Source organism: Fistularia commersonii, chromosome 25, assembly GCF_037954325.1.
Source record: "Fistularia commersonii isolate RoL2024-O1a breed Wild chromosome 25, RoL_Fcom_v1.0, whole genome shotgun sequence".
Taxonomy (NCBI): Eukaryota; Metazoa; Chordata; class Actinopteri; order Syngnathiformes; family Fistulariidae; genus Fistularia; species Fistularia commersonii.
Window position 1 is genome coordinate 13,946,210 of NC_141308.1, and position 14,291 is coordinate 13,960,500.

At 50.0% G+C, this 14,291-nt stretch overlaps 3 protein-coding genes across 3 annotated transcripts; 2 read left to right on the forward strand and 1 right to left on the reverse strand.

The window, feature by feature from the left end:
• The first annotated feature begins 1,256 nt into the window (after positions 1–1,256).
• On the forward strand, positions 1,257–3,219 carry epdr1 (ependymin related 1). The gene is made up of 3 exons (XM_086172261.1): positions 1,257–1,581; positions 2,353–2,561; positions 2,647–3,219. Exons 1-3 carry the CDS (start codon positions 1,349–1,351, stop codon positions 2,838–2,840), a joined length of 636 nt encoding a protein of 211 aa, XP_086028387.1. The 5' UTR covers positions 1,257–1,348; the 3' UTR covers positions 2,841–3,219.
• A 1,368-nt stretch (positions 3,220–4,587) lies between these two features.
• On the forward strand, positions 4,588–6,068 carry LOC147219403 (E3 ubiquitin/ISG15 ligase TRIM25-like). The gene has a single exon (XM_086172212.1). It carries the CDS (start codon positions 4,588–4,590, stop codon positions 6,010–6,012), a length of 1,425 nt encoding a protein of 474 aa, XP_086028338.1. The 3' UTR covers positions 6,013–6,068.
• A 1,642-nt stretch (positions 6,069–7,710) lies between these two features.
• Positions 7,711–13,680, reverse strand: LOC147219404 (dnaJ homolog subfamily B member 6-like). The gene is made up of 8 exons (XM_086172251.1): positions 13,496–13,680; positions 12,007–12,123; positions 11,017–11,126; positions 10,833–10,898; positions 10,363–10,470; positions 10,066–10,221; positions 9,607–9,802; positions 7,711–8,596 (listed from the first exon to the last, which is right to left on the reverse strand). Exons 2-8 carry the CDS (start codon positions 12,069–12,071, stop codon positions 8,491–8,493), a joined length of 807 nt encoding a protein of 268 aa, XP_086028377.1. The 5' UTR covers positions 12,072–12,123; positions 13,496–13,680; the 3' UTR covers positions 7,711–8,490.
• Between the last annotated feature and the right edge of the window lie 611 nt (positions 13,681–14,291).

Consider the following 14,291-nt stretch of genomic DNA (forward strand, 5'->3'; position numbering starts at 1 on the left):
ATTTCTCATCATTTCTTTCATATTTTTTCTCTAATTTCTAGCTACATTTCAATTCATGCCTTTCTATAATTGTAGGTTCCTTTCGATTATGAATTAGAATAAAATGGAAACATCAACAAAATAACAAGGACTTCTGGTTGTGCAATATTTTTGATTGCTAGATTTTTTTTTGTAAGTTATTTTCAAGCAAATTTCAATTTGTGGTTAAACATCCTCTGCTGGTTACCAATGGAAAAACTGTCAAGCTTAGATCTCCGCATGGACAGGGTTCCACGCGTTTTTGCGCTTTGCAAAGCAATGGCTGTTGTCAAAGCCAAGCCCATTTCTGATGTGTGCGTGTGCGTGTGTGTGTGTGAGTGGCTGTGAATCGGAAATATATTTGTAAATGCTGCCTTTATTGATGGGTGGGGTATTAATATAAATCCACAAATGTATGCTATGCTGCTGGGATGTGCAAGGCAGACGTCTTGCTTCAGGATAATTCCTTTTGTGAGGTTAATGTATGATTCCCCCGGAGAGAAAGATACCACTTTGAGATAATTCTCTATGATACGCATAAAAATTTTCTCTCTCCGACGCTATTTTCTGTCAAAGTGATTTCTGAGTATATCCAAAGAAACAAGGCGGCCTTTCTGGTCATTCCTTCTGTTTATTGTCACTGAGTGATTTCCGGATTATTTATTGGTATTTCCGCCATGATTGGCTACTGTCACTATTTATATTGTCATTTAGTTGTGGTTGTGTGTTTTTCACCATTACTGTGTGTTGTCTTTTATTATCCCTGATATTGTTGCTGCTGCTTTTGTTATTGTTGTTGCAGCTGTCTACTTAAGAATAATAATAAGAATAAGAACAACTTTATTCAAGTAAAACATAATAAATAATAGTAGAAAATTGTATAAACAGTCAAAAAAAAGGGAGGGGGGAGAATAAGAAATACAAATAAAACTATAAAGTGTTATTTATTCGTGGATGTCTTGCTAGCTTCTGTCTCTCTATTTATATTTATATTCATATTTATTTTGCTTTTTTTATTTTTTGAGATCATAACTATAAAGGGATGTCTGTCGCCTAATGAGATGTGGTTTGAATCCGGTCAGTTTGCAAGTCTACCAGACCACACCAATATCAATACCGCTGAAGGCAAATTCGGGAAAAGGATAGCGAGGGTGTGTCTTTGTGGAGAACATGTTTCATTCTTTTTATCGTCCCTAACCGAGAGAGCTTTTATTTTGAAAAACAGAGAACCCCTCACCGGAAGTCGCTTTGCTTTCCCATCCCGGTCCGCCAGTGCGCAGCAGGTGCGTCCCGTCAGCAGCGACCGTCCGCTCCAGGCCGCCGGACTTCCATGCATCGACTCCTGCTCGCGTTTGCGGCCGCCGCCGGGGCGTCCGTCCTGGGCCCGCCGGAGCCGCGCTCCCCGGCGGCCGCGCCCTGCCTCGCCCCGCCGCAGTGGGAGGGCCGCTGGGTGCTGTACGACCACGGAACCGGCAGGAACAGCCGCGCCGCGGTGTCCTACGACGGCCAGAAGCAGAGGATCCGCGTCCTGCAGCAGCACAAGAAGCACACGCCGTGCCAGAGGTGGGAACCTTCACCGCGGTTGCCATAGCAACCCCGGACTCTGGGTTTTGTGAGGTCCAAAACCGGGGTCGGTCATAGTTTTCATAGTATCTGCGTGTCAATTGGACATATGGAAGCAAAGATGTAAATCGCAGAACGCGTCCGTGGGGCGGCTGCACCGCCGTGACCCCGAGTCCCTGCCAGCGCCGGGGTTGGGAAATCATCCCTGGCCGGTAAACAAGGTCGACACTTGATCACCCGACTTTGCCCCGCTTATAACGCGGCGCTCACGTGTTGCCGTTACCAGGAATAGGGCGGACCAGGGGGGGGGGTTCTCGGTGCAGGTTCGGCACGATTTCTGAAGCCGCGATAGGATGTTTAACCTGGAGTTCTTATTCATACCGATCGCCCAACATTCCTCCAGGAGCGGGCGCTTGGCCGCCCTTCTCCAGCAACCACTGTGGGCGGCCTTCTGCCCCGACCGGTGGGGCTACAAGGAGAGCGTGGGATCATCAGAGAGGGTTTGAAGGTCTCAGTGATCTGTTGCCGCTAATACCAGTAGCACTCGCGGCTACATGAGACTACTTTAGCTTTAATATTCAGCTAACCGTGGTGGTCGCCTGGCGGGGGATCAAGCCCCGCCCCCTTGAACCCGACCCGTAAGAGCGCAGATAAGGTGCATCATGGGATATCCCTCTGCAGGGTGAGCCTAGCGCAGCACAGCTACAAGCTAGGCTAGTGCTAACTATAAGCCGATTTGCCCCGCGGGTCTCTCCTCTCGTCCCACCTCAGGTTCTTCGAGTACATCTACCTGTACCAGAGCATGGTGATGTTCCAGATCGACCAGAAGACCAAGGAGTGTTCCAAGGTGGCCCTGACGGACGCCTGGGACCCCTTCGACATCCCCGACAACTCCACTTTCGAGGACCAGTACCTCATCGGAGGCCCCGGGGACAGCGTGGAGGTCCAGGAGTGGTCGGACCGCAAGCCGGCGCGCAAGCGTAAGACCAACCAGGAGGGTTCCTCAAGGTTCCTCCAGGAGGCGGTATGTGCTTTTGACTCACGGCTACATCCTCCGCCCCGCAGATGAGACCTGGGTGGGGGTCTACACCCTGAAGGACTGCTACCCAGTGCAGGAGACCTACACCAGGAACAGCAGCGTCACCACCTCCACCCGCTTCTTCAACCTCCAGCTGGGCATCAGCGACCCGAACGTCTTCACCCCGCCCGACACCTGCCAATCGGCCCGGCCCGTGACGATGGCTGAGCACCGCTGCTGAGGTCGCGGCGCCGCTAATAAATCCCACACCTAGCGTCGGCTGATCGGAAATACCTTTTCCGCTGATTGACGGCTCCTTTGCGCGGCTGTTTAATAAAATGATACCCCGTTAGCATTTCATGATAATGTTTATTTTGCCTGCGCTGGCCAGTAGGTGGCGGCATGGCTCCGCTCCCCAGGACGAGAAGCTGAAGGCACCAGTCCGTCCAAACCCCCGTACTTATTTGACCCACACCTGTAAACACAAGTTGGCCGCAGTCACCGCTACGGGTCCTCTTAACCAACCCGCTCACAGCTACTAGTCGCTAAAACAGTGAATGTCTGTGTCACCGAAGCCTCGCGTGGTCAACACTTTGTAATAAAAACCTCCGAGCTTCAAATCGAGTCCAGAGCAGATCCTTTCCTGAGTCCAGATCTAGAAGAAGCTGTCCCGTGCCGTACAGGATAAGGTCGTGTTTTTGGACACCACCTCGCCAAGTGCTGGACCTTTTCTCTGTCGTGAACCCCATCACCGTCCGACATGAGTTCGGTTCAGGCACAACTCAGGGCAGCTAAGGATAGACGTGGTTTGGGAGTTGATGGTGGACCTGAAGGAGCAGCTGGTGGTCCAGGCATACATAGTTGGCACCCGTCTGCCACTTGTCACTTTTTACGAGAAGGCATGTTAGCTGGAGGGGGGCTAAGGTAGGATTGCTTGCTTGCAGGTGGGCTATGAGTGGAGGAGGGGTTCCAGGACCTTCTTGAGGTTTTGTGGGCCGATTTTCACGAGACATCGTTGAAGGAAGTTGGTGATTGTGTGTTTGTTGTATTGCTTGGAAGCTTCTTGATCCTCTGAGCTGGGGTTCTAGATGTTTTCCTTGGATTTTGGCACAAAGGTTGTAACATCTTGTCCCTTGGATTGATGAATGGGTTCTCTCTGTGTGCCTGTTCTCCCCCATTTAACCTTCTCTGGTCTTCCTCGAGACCTCCTGCAACTTCAGCATCCTTCTACCCAGATCTTGTCCATCCCTCTGTCCATGTCCAAACCATCTTAGCGTGACTTTATCTCCAGCACCTCTAACATGTGCCGTCCCTCTGATGGACTCCTTCCCTGATCCCCTCCATGTGCCTACTCACTCCCTAAGAGAACCTTCACATCTTCATCTCCGCTGCCTTGTCTTCTCGGCGTCTCCAAACCAGACAGCATGGCTGTTCTCACCTCCATGTTCTCCACCTTACCTTCCACTCAGGCTGATAGGGCTTTCCTCCACCCGTTCCAACCTTTTTGCGCTCATTCATCCACCTCCTCTCCACCCCTTCCGGTGCTCTGGACTGTCACTCCTCTGTGCTGAAGCTCCTTCACCCTCTTCACCTCCGCCTGTATAATTGCCATGGATCGCCATAGCAACCATGATGGTCCAGGCTGGAGATGTATGTGGCACTTTTGAGCTGTCAGGTCAACCAGAGAGGAGAGACCTTCCCGTCGTCCTCCTCCTGCCTTGATCCTTGTTTGTCTTTGTGTCTCCACCTGGTCCCCTTTGTGACATCACATAGGGGGCCGTGATGTCGTTCTTTAGAAGATGCCTGTCACCTCTGGTTGTCCTTCAAGTTCCTGCTGTGATCTCGAGGCTGTGACCCCCGACCACCACCTCCACCAGCGGCTATAAAACCCCCTCCGACGGGACCGCGACAACATCCGCGGCGGACCAACCGCGGAGCAGATGTTTGCGTGAGAAGAGGACCCCCGATTGAACAGCTCGTGGGCTGAAATGGAGCAAAATGGGGTTCAGCTGGACCGGCAGAAAATCTCCTGCTCCATCTGTCTGGACCTCCTGAAGGACCCGGTCACCATCCCCTGCGGACACAGCTACTGCATGACCTGCATCAAGAGCTGCTGGGACGAGAAAAACACCTACAGGTGCCCTCAGTGCAGAAAGAAGTTCACGCAGCGGCCCGCCCTCATGAAGAACACCATGCTGGCTAATTTGGTGGAGCAGCTGAAGACGGGGCTCCAGGGCTCGTCTTCTAACCACTGCTACGCGGGACCCGAAGACGTGGCCTGCGACTCCTGCCCCGGCAGGAAGCTGAAGGCCCTCAAGTCCTGCCTGGTGTGTCTGGTCTCCTTCTGCGAGAACCACTTGCAGCCGCATTTTGAGTCCCCGGCCTTCGAGAAGCACAAGCTGGTGGACCCGTCCAAGAGCCCCCACACAGTCAAGCAGGGGATCCAGGACAGGGAGGAGGACGTGAAGGTGCTGCAGCAGGAGGCCGAGACCATCAACCTCTCCGCCGACAAAGCGGTGGAGGACAGCGAGAAGATCCTCACCCATCTGATCCAGCTGTTGGAGAAAAGGCGCTCGGAGCTGAAGCAGCAGATCAGATCCCAGCAGGAGAGCGAAGTGAGTCGGGTCAAGGAGCTCCAGGAGAAGCTGAAGCTCGAGATCGCCGAGCTGAAGCAGCTGTCCCCGTGTTCTCCGCTCCTCTCGAACACCCTCCACATCCGTCACCCGAGCTACTTCGAGGGGATGACGGCGGTTCTGTCGCAGACCAGCGACCAAATCCAGAACCTCCTGAGGGACAAATGGACGAGTATCTCATGGAAGGTGAGCCAGCCGGACGTTCTGCTGCCGCTCCCGGAGCCCAAGACCAGGGCGGAGTTCTTGAAGTACGCGTGCGAGGTCACCCTGGACCCCAACACGGTGAACAAGTGGCTGCTGCTGTCCGACGGGAACAGGAAGGTGACCTTCATGGAGGAGGAGCAGTCGTACCCGAGTCACCCGGACCGCTACATGGACCAGACTCAGGTGCTGAGCAAGCAGACCCTGACGGGACGCTGTTACTGGGAGGTGGAGCACAGCGGGGCCGGGGTCGGCGTCGCCGTCACCTACAAGCGGGTCAGGAAATCCCGAGCCGAGACGGCGTTCGGCGACAACTACAGGTCCTGGGTGCTCTACAGCACCAAGGAAGATCTCTTCATGTACAAGTGCAACAAGGTGTCGTCCCCTTTCACGGGCATGCAGTGCTCCAGGATCGGCGTGTACCTGGACCACAGCGCCGGCGTCCTGTCCTTCTACAGCGTCACGGAGGCCATGATCCTGCTCCACAAGACCACCACCAGGTTCACGCGGCCCCTGTTCGCCGGGATCAAGCTCGGCTCGTCCCCCGGGGATTCGGCCGAGTTCATCCAGCTCAAATAGCGCGTGGAGGGTGTGCTCGCTGCTCCTGACCCTTTCAAAAAAAAAAAAAACAAAAAGAAATGTCACGTCATCAAAGCTTGTCCATCCAATCACTGTTGATATTATTTCCCCCCTGTATTTACATTTACAATTGTCCGGTGAGGACTTTTAGTTTCGGGGACTATTCTCGATGTCGGTGGTACGAGGCCTCCCGTGGTCGTCTTTTTGAGCCGCGAAGCCTCTGGAGTTTTTAACCAAACGAAGTAAATAAAAATAATTGTGACCGAAAGAGGAAGTGTTTTCCACTCTTTCATTGAATTCCAATTCAATGGCCTACTTTTCATTATTTATCCATCATTCGGATGTAGTTCCGTCTTTGACCACAAGGGGGCGCCATTGCTCCGCTAACCACGGCAGCGGCGGAGGCTGGAGACGACCGGGTACCGGTGAAGGTGTTGTGGAAAAGATAACGTTTTAAAACCCGGATTTTCTCGACAAATTGTTTTAAAAATCCAGGTTCGTGTACGAATGAGGTGAACATTCCGTGGCAAAAATATAATTCAAGCGTTCACTGCGCTGACGCCATGCCAACTAGGAAACCAGCTAGCCAGTTGGTTGAATGTTATTCCGATTGAAACTAATACCTTAGTTCGTTATAAATGTAAAGTATCCATTATCCGACGGTAAGATGTAGTCAACCTCGTTTTAAACTTATTTCAACTCTTTAAATGAAAAGAATTAACTAGAACGGTTTTAACTTTTTAAATGAATCGAGCGAACGAGGATTATCAGGTGTTCTGCTAGCCACGGCTATCACTACTTGGCTAATTTGTTTAGCTTCAACTACCTAACATTGGTTGCCCGTCAAGCCTATTAGACATTTTCAGCTTTTTGTTAGCGTTAGTTTCATTGTTTGTTGCGCGTCGTCATAATTTTCACCTAACCCCTCGCTAAGTACGTCTTTTCCCACAGCTTTTTGCTGGCATGTTCACCAATTGCAAGCAGCAGTTAGCTGTTGCTGTGCGCTACCGTTAGCCTAGCTTTAGCCTGTTTCGCACGTTCACCGCGATTAGCATCAGCTAGCGTCATTAGCTAGCATCAATCTTCGTGCAGACATTTGTTGTCTAATATACAAGTAACAAGTTTGACTTTTAAAATACATGTTTAAGGTTGTGATTCTATTTAGGTGGTTTCTCATCTTTTAAATTATAATTTCTTCCAGCTTTGGATAATGAATCATGGATTTCTTGATGTATTGCAGAATCTCATGCCATGTCTGGAGGTTCTCAGTCATGCAGGTGGAAATCCTTTTGTTTTGCCAACTGTTCTTGAATTTCTTCACTGAAAGTCAAGATTTCAACAGAAAAAACTCGTGCCAGTTTCTTTCCTCGAGCTCCCTTGATATTTTGGCTCATTTCAAGGTGATTCAGCAGTTATTTTCACATTAGCTGTCACACTATTCATCAATTTGAAAGTACTCTGCAGATTTTAATGGGGCCTGTTTGCTAGTTTACAATTGCCTTTTCCAATGATATGGTCATTAGCTAGCCAATATTTTGAAAATGTAATAATAAGGCAAGCTTGGTATTTCCCACGCTGTTTTGAAAGTCTTGTGATTCTGGGAGGAAATGTGAGACGGACGTCAAATCAAATCTTCCATGACATCCAATAGGGTCACATGAAGGAATCAGTGGACAAGAAGCAGAGACCACCCATAAATTTAATGTCCTGAAAACAGGATGAAACTCAGGATTTATTGATTTACAAAGTACACAAAATTCCTTCTATAGTCATCATTTATAGAATTACTTCCATTATTTGTGCATCATAATGCAGCTTTGACATTAAGACTTAACATCAACATGTGAAACATGCATCATTAAATTAACAACACATTGTTTTTAGAACATACAAAATTGCATAACTCAAACTAATGGCATTTTTTTAATAATAATAATCATAATAATAATAATAATAATAATAATAAAAATTAAGAATAGGTTAGATGAGCAGTCAACAGCAAGAAGATGCTGCAATAATTCCTACCCTCTTGATAAAATCAGAGTCAACACTTTTCTCTCTTTGCTATTCAGATGAAAAGGCAGAGTCATGCTCTTCTGAAGCCAGAGTGGAGTGCATAAAGAAAATACTGGAGGCGGGGGCAGGGCAGGGGGGTTGGTCATGTACATCAAAACAATACTGTGGTCCCAAACACTGAAACAATAACACCGCCCTGAGCCAAAAATACAAGGACAGCTCCAACTTTAGAAATGCACCAACGGAAATGCATAGAAAAGTTTGTCCGAATCCAGGGCCGTCCGTCATTTTTAGGATCCGCACGGACGAAAGGCGGCGGGAACGCGAGGGGGGAGAAATGACAACCTAAGTATGTACATCTTAAGAATGGTCAAGCCACACTGTTTTACATCGCTGTGTCATTCAAGCTCAAGTTTGTTGTGCTGAGGTAACAGGTCTCTGGGCAGACGCCGCCGCTCTTCTTCACTTGTGCTCCAGTCGCAGCAGCTGCTCTTTCCCGTTGATGGTGAGCGAGCGCAGCTGGCCGTCCTCCAACACCTCCACCCGCTCCTGGCCGTTTTCCACGATTCTGGAAGAGACGCGCTTCAAAACCAGGCTTTTTCTGACCCACCAGGACACCGTGAGGTGACCCTCCCCCTCCCTCCCGCTTCGCATCTAGAAAGTCAAATTTTGGGACCATGAGCTTTTCCACGACACAGTTCCAGCGTGGCTCGACTCGATTCGGGTTTTCCATCGCTTCATGCTGCTTCCGACACAAGGGCCGGGTTTTCAGCACGCTGGAAACGACCAAAGCGCCGTGACGTGGTTTTCTATGCGACACTACGGGGGACCTGCCGCTCCATCTGGAGTTCTTGTCACACAAAGCAAAGGCTGCAGCCATGGTAACATGTAGCACTCTTTCAGTTTTTCAATATATATATATATATATATATATATATATATATTTTTAAAAGGCAGGTTTGATTGTTGTGCAGAGCGCCACCCTCAATGACCACATTCTCTCAGCACGCTGTTGACATGAGGTTTTAGTATCGGCTGTGCTGGAGCTGCGTCGTGAAAAAAAAACACAGAATGAAGTTTCACTTATTTAGATCAGAATTTAAAAAAATTTTTTTTTCTTTTAAAAGTCATGTTTAAGCCCATCTTATGACTATTGGAGCTTGATTCCAGATTTTAAATTTTAATTTCTGGTCCTCACATTCATGTATTACATATTTTGCCTCATTTTAATATACGATTTTATCATATTTAGATAGTTCTACTCTTTTAAATGTTGTTTTTGTTGATTATTACTGATTCACCCCATTTCAGGTATTTTGGGAGGCAGTGTGTGAGGGGTTTCCAGTTTACGTGGAAGTGTACAGGATCGCTTCACGGACACACATTCTCCGTGAGTCACCGGTGCATATCTGATAATGGGTTTTCGCTGCAGTTGCACTTTGGTTCCGGCTGCCTGTTTGCTTCATGTGTTTAACAGAGCGTGAAGGTGTTGCGTTCCTGCTCCACTTTGTGCCAAAGAAATCTGGGTCGAGACCTTTGAGGTCAAATGGAAGCGGGACCGTCGGTGCGGAGGCCTACCGTTTAGTGGTGATCTTCCTCCCGTTGATGATCTTGGTGGAGGTGGAGACGGAGCGGAAGTTGCCCATGCTCCCTCCCCCTCCTCCGCCGAAAGAGGTGGAGGAGAAGGAGGTGAAGCCCCTGCCTCCCAGGCTGCCCATCGTGGTCATGTGACCCATGTGACCCATGGTGCTCATGGAGCCAAAAGAACCAAAGGCTGGAAGGAGGACAGACAAGAGACCGATTGGAACGAGGCCTGAGAACTGGAAGGAGATGTTACACTGACTCCGTTGGTGGTAGACGTTCTAATCCTAATCCAAACCATAATCCCAAACCTAATCCCAAAACGTTGCGCTGACTCCAAAACCAGAACCCTGCGTTGGTGTCACGTCACGCCGTCTGAACGCTCTTCAAAATGAAACCAATCCACAAGCGGAGCATCGGCTTCTCCTAAAACTCCTCCGCGGGTCAAAGAGTCACCTTGGTCGAAAGATGAGAACCCGGCACCGAAGGGAGGGAACCCGGCGAGACCCCCGAAGAGCGTGCCGCCGGTTCGGCTGCGACTCGTCCGACTGTGGTGCCGCCGGCCGCTGCCGAAGAAGGGGTCGTCGAACGCATCTGCTCCTTCGCCGTGGACTTGGAGAGAGCAGAGGGGAGCAAACATCAACACCGTCCTCACCATCAACCAACAACTCCCGTTGCGAAGCTGCACCGAGCGTTCCAGAACCGTGAAGCCGTCACAGATAAGACTGAAGCGCACCGCCGAGGAGAACGTACCAAGGAAGTCAAAGGGGTCTGTGCTGCCGAAGAAATCTTTGAAGACGTCCTCCGGGTGACGGAATGTGAAGGGTTGGTGGAAATGGTCGCCGTTGTGGAAGTGTCCCCCTGAAACGTTACAGACCGTAAGACTCACTGGGATGGAAGTCATTCGATGGATGTTTGTGCCATTTGGGGCGGGTTATTGATCACCCTTCAACCAGGGAGGTAAACAGGGAAAGGTGCTACTGATAAAATAGGACAATAATCACAGAGGAAGGACGTTTTTAAACGGCTTCAAGTAACCAAGAACTGATCCAAGAAAGTGACCGACCATTGGGAAAGAAACCCAAAAACATCAGGTCACTGCTTTGGAATCATGCATCATTGATAATAAATAACTAAATCGACAGTGACGGGAAGGATCTGCTTCCGATGCTTTTGCTTTTTTTTTTTCCCCCCGGACATGAGGAAATTAAGACGTTCCTCACCGCTGCCCCCGTTGCTTCCAGTCAGGCCCTCTTTGCCGTAGCGGTCATAAATGCTCCTCTTGTTGGCTGCGAGACAAATCTCTGTTATCAGGGGATTTTTCTATTCCTTTGGCAATGAACTTTTCATCCTGATCCCAGGCGTGGCGAAAGCACGGCGAGGGAGTGGCGGAGGCCGGTCACCCACCGTCAGACAGCACCTCGTAGGCCTCTGACAGCTCCTTGAACTTCCTCTCCGCCTCCTCTTTGTTGTCGGGGTTTTTATCGGGGTGCCACCGGAGGGCCAGCTTCCTGTACCTGGACCAGAGCACAGGGACCACGGTGACGCCGCCGTCTGACCTACAAACCACCTGTCCTTGTCCTTTTCCAGGTGACTAATAAATTGTAGTTAAATACTTTCACATTGAAAATGTCTGCGTGACTTTCCAATCCACACCCAGAGATGACTATAACCGTACAACATTCAAAATAGTAAAGACAACTTCTAAATGACTCCGATTCTTTGTATGCTACTATTTTTTTCTTGTCCAAATCTTCAAATATTCAAGCAGTTGCCAAGAGAAGGTTTCCACAAGAATTCACGATGACCTGGATGACTGAGAACCTCCACAGATATTTTTTTCTTCTTTTCCTTGAGGCTTTTCCCTTGTTGGTTTACCTTAGCGACCCTCTCCATCTAACCCTGCTCTCTGTATCCTCCTCCTCCTCCCATCTCTCACACCAACTACCTTCATATCCATCCATCTTCTCTCCGGTCTTCCTCTAGACCTCCAATTCCAGCATCCGTCTACCAATATCTTCACTCTCCCTCCTCTGTCCATGAGCCAACCTTCTCTGACCTTCTCTCCACAACATCTAGCGTGTGCTGTCCCTCTGATAGACTCATTCCTGATCCTCTCCATCCTGGTCGCTCCCAAAGAGAACCTCGACATCTTCATCTCTGCAACCTCCAGCTCTGCTCCTGTCTTTGGGTCAATGCCAACAGTATGCTACCAGTTTTTTAACTTAGAATATGAATAACTTAACTACCTCTACCGCACTGCCCGCTTTCTGCTGTGTGCCGTTCTTTTTTATTCTCTTAACATTCCTTTGTTTCAGTAAGAAGCCTCGAAGTGACGAGAAGGTCCCATCAGTGTTTGTTTAGAAACAAGAACAAGACAAAGACTCATCCACTGACGCTTTCTTGATGTCGTCCGCAGATGCGTCCCTCTGGACCCCCAGCACCTGGTAATACTCCACCATGATGAAGAAGGCTTCCAGGGAGGTGGGGGCGGCTCCGATAGGCCTGGGGAGCCTGAGGGAACAGGAAGCACAGGACGCCGGTCAGACCGACAGAAGCAAAACAGACGTCAACCCTCCTCTATGAGCCCCAGCTCTGTCCTCAGATCCATTTCTGTCCCACCGCAGAGGTAATGCCCTCCAACCGAGGGACCTCTTACTGTCTAATTCACTGTCAACTATCATTATTATTATTATTATTATTATTATCCTGCGGCGGAGCGGCCCTGTGGAGGCTGTGATGTCAAAAAGGATGGACGTCGCTGATGTCACGATATTCAGGGGTCTGTGTTGTGATTGTCATATTTACGACAATCCAGCAAAGAAAACGGGAGATTGTGTCGCTTGCGGCTCACGTGAGAGGAATCAAACACAACAGCGGTGAGCTGACGCTCATCTTGTTCTCCATTTTTTTTTGTTGTCATATGATTTACACAGTTGTTTTTGTTTTACTATATTGGGAAAGCTTCAACAGAGGCTAGTGAAACAGTGTCCTCCTGTCTGCAGACACACAGGACGCCCTGTTTTTACCATTGTTGCCCTGGATGTGTTGTTTTCTGACTTTTTTAGTAACTTTCACATATCGTAGCCGCACGCATAACCACTTTAATCCGCCCGACATTTGTCCCGCAGGGGAAGACGTCGCAGGAAAGACCAGGGTGACACAGCAGAAGGGTGAGTGTGGACGTGGGTGAAAAAAACCAAACACAACGGCCATTCATTCTCTGCAGAGACGGCCGAGTAACTGGGACCTACACAGCCGTCCGTCCCTGAACACACCCAGCATTGTGTCCCTGCATGAGGACATTTTACATTTTCATGGTGTCACTAAGCCTAAAACACAATGTCACGTCCCTGTCCACTGTGTAGACTTGAATCCACTTTCCTCAGGCAGCTAAAAAAAACACTGGACGAAAAAGCTGCTGTCATGTTCAAAGTTCCAAAGCTGTTGCACAGCAACTCGTGTGTGTGTGTGTGTGTGTCGAGACAGGAACTCTGATGCGTCAGCGCTGCATTTGTTGTTTGTTGTGTGTGCGGTGACACACGGACACACAATCCCCCCGGGATTTACACCGGAAACACGACGGTGTCGGGCTACCGAGCTAGTTTTCGGGTCAATCCGGCCCTACAGCCGCGGTGCCCCCGGACTCCCCCTCCCCCTCCCGCCGGACGCCTGGCTTGTTTATCTCCGTCGCCCGGTGGAGGGTGATGACGCGCGGGTAGCGGAGACCCAGCGCTCGGCCTCGGGGATCCGGGCCATCCGGTGTCCCGTGGCTCGCCGGGACGGTCCGGTGTTGTCGGTGTTGTCGGTGCCGGCGGCCGCTGCTAGCTTGGCCAGCTTAAGCTGTTTACAGAGTTAGCCTTTAGCTCCGGGCGACGGCTCGTACCTGCTGCTGGTCCAGCTGTTTCCGGTTCCGGGAGCCACGCAGGACACACGCACAGGCTCGGCTTGGGATGTTGTTTCCTTTTAAATGGGCACTAGACGAGTTTATTCATACTATCTGTCCCGGAGCCTCTCGGATTAGACGACACAACGTCCAGCTCAGCCTCCTCCTCCTTCTTCTGCTGATAAACATCAGCAGCTCAGGCGCGGGCGCGCTCACTAGCGCCCCCTAGTGGACACGCGTGGAACAGCCACGGATCGCCAGCATTCTTTTCCAAAATGAGTGCGTTAAAATCACAACACCTTTCCGGTTAACCTCACTTCACATGACTTTGCGATGTCATGCAACTTCTCCCAGATGTGTGAATCAGTATCTTCCATCTTCCATCAATCACCTTCCTCCTTCTTGTCTGCATCCTCTCCTCTCACACCACCTAACTTCATGTCTTTGCCTCAGTCCATAAACTTCCTCTGTGGTCGTGCGGCTTACCGTTAATCGACCCGCTCACAGCTCACTAATAACTAAGCAGCCAAACAGTGAATGTCAGTATCACAGAAGCCTGGCGTGGTCAATTGTTTGAAACAAAAACTTCTGTGTTTCAAAACGAGTCCAGAGCAGATCCTCTCTACCCGCAGCGAGAAGGCTCTTGCTTCCGATCCGGGTGTTGACCGGGTTCTCCATGTTCTCTCTGCCTCCATCGAACTCTCTCCGCTACTTACAGCCATACACCTCCTCTCTGGTCTTCCTCTAGACCTCCTCCTGGCTGGTAGCTCCAACCTCACCAGCACTCCTCTGTCCA

Bases quoted from the DNA above. Each gene is read 5' to 3' on its own strand.
- epdr1 (XM_086172261.1), top strand. From the start codon at position 1,349: ATGCATCGACTCCTGCTCGCGTTTGCGGCCGCCGCCGGGGCGTCCGTC. The intron at 1,582-2,352 runs GTGGGAACCTTC...GTCCCACCTCAG, and splicing joins AAGCACACGCCGTGCCAGAG to GTTCTTCGAGTACATCTACC. The intron at 2,562-2,646 runs GTAAGACCAACC...TCCGCCCCGCAG, and splicing joins CCGCAAGCCGGCGCGCAAGC to ATGAGACCTGGGTGGGGGTC.
- LOC147219403 (XM_086172212.1), top strand. From the start codon at position 4,588: ATGGAGCAAAATGGGGTTCAGCTGGACCGGCAGAAAATCTCCTGCTCC.
- LOC147219404 (XM_086172251.1), bottom strand. From the start codon at position 12,071: ATGGTGGAGTATTACCAGGTGCTGGGGGTCCAGAGGGACGCATCTGCG. The intron at 10,899-11,016 runs GTGGGTGACCGG...TTTGTCTCGCAG, and splicing joins CTACGAGGTGCTGTCTGACG to CCAACAAGAGGAGCATTTAT. The intron at 10,471-10,832 runs GTGAGGAACGTC...GTAACGTTTCAG, and splicing joins TGGAAGCAACGGGGGCAGCG to GGGGACACTTCCACAACGGC.